The sequence below is a fragment of the Brachycentrus maculatus genome, unplaced genomic scaffold, assembly GCF_059751285.1.
Source record: "Brachycentrus maculatus isolate JH-2025_06_01 unplaced genomic scaffold, ASM5975128v1 h1tg000050l, whole genome shotgun sequence".
In the NCBI taxonomy this organism is placed as follows: Eukaryota; Metazoa; Arthropoda; class Insecta; order Trichoptera; family Brachycentridae; genus Brachycentrus; species Brachycentrus maculatus.
The window spans coordinates 2,071,908-2,076,908 of NW_028280804.1; the positions used below are offsets into that span (position 1 = coordinate 2,071,908).

At 42.2% G+C, this 5,001-nt stretch overlaps 1 protein-coding gene and 1 pseudogene across 2 annotated transcripts; one reads left to right on the forward strand and one right to left on the reverse strand.

Moving 5' to 3' along the window:
* Positions 1-577: 577 nt before the first annotated feature.
* LOC148312088 (uncharacterized) lies at positions 578-2,308 on the reverse strand. The gene is made up of 2 exons (XM_088277884.1): positions 2,266-2,308; positions 578-1,695 (listed from the first exon to the last, which is right to left on the reverse strand). Exons 1-2 carry the CDS (start codon positions 2,275-2,277, stop codon positions 670-672), a joined length of 1,038 nt encoding a protein of 345 aa, XP_088134010.1. The 5' UTR covers positions 2,278-2,308; the 3' UTR covers positions 578-669.
* Positions 2,309-2,623: 315 nt separating this feature from the next.
* Positions 2,624-4,591, forward strand: LOC148312089 (uncharacterized; annotated as a pseudogene). Its single transcript, XR_015839289.1, has 2 exons — positions 2,624-2,648; positions 3,345-4,591. The product of XR_015839289.1 is annotated as an uncharacterized LOC148312089 (transcript).
* Positions 4,592-5,001: the final 410 nt, after the last annotated feature.

The window sequence follows — 5,001 nt, forward strand, 5'->3', positions numbered from 1 at the left end:
CTATAAGTGGCTCGATATTTATTTTTAATACATTGTGTTATATTTTTAAACTTTAAAAACGTTAAAATTTATGACGTTCTTGAAAGGAGTGAGCGAATTATGTTCTTTATTGTAGTTACAAAAACCAAAATGGGTACATTTTCTGTTTAACAACAAAAATATCTTGCTTATAAAATTTAAATATTTATTTTTTTGGCAACATTATATTCAAATATATTATAGTTTGTTAACATTATTCCAATATAACACAGCCTATGCCTAAAGAGCCAAAATGCAGATCTATTATACGTGCATGTATTTAAGAAGTAAATAAACATTATTGGTAATATTACCACTAGACCCATGTGTCATTAATTAAAAGGGAAGCAGATTTTAACTGGAAAAGGGTAAGATAAAGCGGGTGAGTACAGCTCAAAAATATTTTTAATCGAGTTTACGTTAGAAGTAATACATTTATTATAAAGAAGGATATTTTACTCTCCTGAATTTTTGTTTTCTGCACTCTGTGTTTGAATAGTGTGTTTATAGACGGGTATGTTTTTTTTAGATAGTAATTAATATAAAGAACAAATGCGTTTTCGAAATATTTATTTTAACACATAATTAATACACAAAATATAGGTCAAATGGTATGAGATTCAATTTTCTTAGTCTATTTTTGTTAATCATCTAGTGATGGATGGTGATTTTTTGGGAAGAAACGCTGCCGGAGTGGCCTGAACCATATCCCCCGGACAGTCCACCGGAAGAATATCCACCGGAGAGTCCATGGGAACCATATCCACCGGAGGAGAATCCACCGGAGAGTCCGTGAGAGCCATATCCACCGGAGAGTCCACCTGAAGAGAATCCGCCGGAGAGTCCGTGAGAACCATATCCGCCGGATAGTCCACCGGAAGAATATCCTCCGGAGAGTCCGTGGGAATCATATCCTCCAGAAAGTCCACCAGATAGTCCGCCGGAGAGTCCATGGGAATCATATCCACCGGAGGAGAATCCACCGGAGAGTCCGTGGGAATCATATCCACCGGAGGAGAATCCACCGGAGAGTCCGTGGGAGCCGTAGCCGCCGGAAGAATACCCACCGGAGAGTCCTCCAGCACTACCACCTCCATGACCTCCCTTGATGTACAGCGGGACGTGCTTTTCTACCACATAAGGTGCGGGCACATGTACAGGTACGGGCCTCTCTACCGGGACTGGGTAGGGTTTGTCAACTTTGACTTCCACTCGCTGGACAACTGGCACTTTTACTGGAACCTTCACTGGGTAAGGGATGGGGTTGTCCACGTGGTAAGGCACGGGCTTCTCGACATGTACTGGGTACGGTTTGGGCACGTGGACTGGGTATGGCCTGTCTACTGGCACGCGAACGGGTACGGGGACTTGTCTTTCGACGTGGACGGGGTATGGTTTAGGGACCGGGATGGTGTTGGTGATCACCTGGGGTCCGTGGTGGCCTCCCAAGTCACCGCCTCCTAGACCGCTTCCTCCGTAACTGCCACCGCCTAGACCGCTTCCTCCGTAACTGCCACCGCCCAGACCGCTTCCTCCGAAGCCGTGTCCTCCGAACCCACCGCTGCTGCCTCCATATCCACCGCCTCCATAACCTATATCCAGGAGACCACGCTTGTCTTGTTTCTTTTCCTCAGCTGAAGCTCCTACAGCGAGAACCACCAGAAGTGGCAAAACAAACTAAAAAATAAAATAAAAAAAACATTATATTCTCATTTATTTGACATCTCATCAAAGATGAAGAAGAATATGGAAGTCTGGGCAATTACGGGGCTGACGACCGTCATAGGCTGGTTTAAGTGATCACTTTACACACGTGTAACATTCACCAATTCTATCCATTATTGACAACCACTCTACTCAAATTCTTGGAAGTTCTATATATATATGAACCAATTTTGAAACCTTGTTCTTGAATCACTAGAACTTCACTAGAGACATCTATTGGTGAGATGTAAAGAAGCTTTTTGCTAAGCAGAAACTCTTATATTAGTATGTGAGGTCCGAATCCTGGATTACAATCACACACATTAGAAACACCTGAAAATACCACTTTCATTTTTATTATTTAAGCTTATAATTTGACCAGATAATTTTAAATAATATGAAAATAACTCCTGTAATTGGAGATAATCCAGATTTTGCGAACAAGTATTTGGACACACTCAAAATGTTGTACATACATTATATTCTAGTCGTTTTTTTATCAGTTTACTGAATTACAGTTTGTTTGAATTATTCTTTGCTTACCTTAAAAGCCATTATGGTGTATCCGCTTAGTGCGATGGAGTTCTCAAAGCTGACTGATACTCATCAACGATAAGTGCACGTATTTATAGCGGAGTGATATATTTTCACAATACTTGTACAACACATGCTCCCCTGAACAACAGATTATACACCGTGAACACTAAATTGCGGCAGAACTATATCTCTTGCATCAGAACATTAATATCTGTGTGTATCTTGTTTTAAGATTGCCACGAAATTGGCAGTGTGGGTCGTATTGCGGATATAGTATTTGGTAAAGTTATGTGTATTTCACATACCCGACTGAGATATAAAAGGAAATGATTTTGTTTTCAATGCATCAGTATTAACTGTTGCCTATCAATAGAAACATGTCTAACAAAGTAAGTTAATACTTTATATATTTATAATTTAACAATATAATTCAAATATATAATACAAAAGTGAATATTTTAAAACATTTTCTTTTATTAATAAAACAACTTTTTTTTTTACCAAACATTTTTTTAAAACTTTTATCCATTTGGTATGTCATTTAAATGAATTATAAACCCCTTAAAAATTCTTAATTTTGCCTTAGTAGTGCAGTGGTAAGCATGTTTGGCTACGGTGCTGGAAGTCCCGGGTTCGATTCCCAGGATGGGTCAAAATAAATGTGGGTTATTTTAATATTCATATTTATCCCATTGGTACATTCCCTTGACGCAAGATTGATCAGCTTGCCTTCATACAAATTACGATCATGTTTTTACTCCTCGATACGATGCAGTGCCCTATGGACCATTGGGTACGAATAAATATGAGAAAAAGAATACATAATGAACAGTAACAATTTGGATTTTATTATCTTCCTCTGGAAATTAATGGAAATGAATTGATATCTTGTTGGACTTTATAGATGTTATCATATGTTATATTATAGAAATAATACGAAGATGTACTTTAGATGTCTAAAATATCAAACTGTTTTTAGTTTATACTTATTACATTATTTTAAACATTGTAACATTGAGCGATTTATCATACATTTGTACAATTTATATATAATATTTTAATTGTTTTTTTTTCTATTTTTGCAGACGTGGATATGCTTATTCGCTCTCTTGGTCTGCGCTTCTGCAGAGTCCGAGAAGAAACAGGACAAGCGGGGTCTTAGTTCTCTCGGATATGGTGGTCACAGCAGCAGCTTCTCTAGCTCCAGTCTCGGCGGTGGACTCTCTGGTCATGGTGGTGATTTCTCCAGCGGTGGCTATGGAGGCGGCTACGGAGGCGGCTATGGAGGCGGCTATGGAGGCGGCTATGGGGGCGGTTACGGAGGCGGCTACGGAGGAGGAGATGGCGGTTACGGAGGAGCTGGCGGTTATGGAGGAGCTGGCGGTTATGGAGGAGCCGGTGGTTTCGGTGGAGGAGCCGGTGGATTCGGAGGAGCTGGTGGATTTGGAGGCGGAGCCGGTGGCGCTGGACAAGTAATCACCAACACCGTCGCAGTACCAGTTCTCCAACCCTACCCTGTCACCGTCGACAGACCAGTGCCCTACCCAGTTCAAGTCCCAGTCGATAGACCTTACAGGGTGGAAGTACCCAGGCCATACCCCGTAACTGTCGAAAGGCCAGTCCCCGTCACCGTCAACAGGCCAGTCCCGTACACCGTGAGAGTGCCCGTGAGGGTTCCTGTAGTACAGAGGGTAGAGGTCCCAGTGCCCAGGCCAGTCCCCGTCCCAGTCGACAGGCCTTACCCTGTTCCAGTGCCTCAAGCTGTTGTTGTCGAGAGCCAAGTTCCGGTGTACGTTAACCAGGGAGGTGGCGCAGGGAGGTGGCGGTGGAGGTGGCGCCGGATTCGGAGGAGCGGGTGCCGGATTCGGGGGTGGAATCGGTGGAGGATTAGGAGGCGGATTAGGAGGCGGATTAGGAGGAGGATACGGTGGCGGATATGGAGGCGGATACGGAGGAGGAAACGGTGGCGGATATGGAGGTGGATACGGAGGCGGATATGGCGGTGGATATGGCGGTGGATATGGCGGTGGATACGGAGGAGCCGGTGGACTCGGTGGACACGGATCTAGCATTGGCGGTTACAGCTCAGGATTCTCCGGTCACGGATCTTCCCTCGGTGGGTCCAGCTTGGGATTCTCCGGCCATGGTTCCTCTCTGGGCGGCGGTTCCAGCTCATCTCACCAGCACACCGTGCACCATTAACAAATTGTCAGCCCCAAAGTGATCATCAAAGGTTCTCATATGAGTGCAATTTACTTCGAGCAAGAATATTGTTAACGTTGACTTACATGTATAATATTAATATAAAGTATAAATAAATAAAACATATTTGATAAAAATATTAACGTTTCATTTAATATTATTTTTTTATACACGAATAGTGAAACAGACAGAAGACAGAGATGCCTGTAATATCCAATATTAAATCTTACATTCATTGATTCGGCATTCACTTTGTGGTAATATCCATGTATAGGTAGGTTTTCCTCTTCTAACCCTTATCCGCACCCAATGGTGCATAGGGCACTGCAACGTATAGAAGCGCAGCGTTATCTTGACCGTTACATACACGAAGGATAGATGATCAGCTTTGCGCTTCAGTACAGTCCAGGATGACATAAAATAAATATTTGAGTGAAAAATCATTAATATTTACTTTGAATCTTTGGAATCTCTTAGGAATCGATCCCGGGACTTATTATTAAATTAAACTTTAAAAAAAATCTATTGTGACACGTGTTT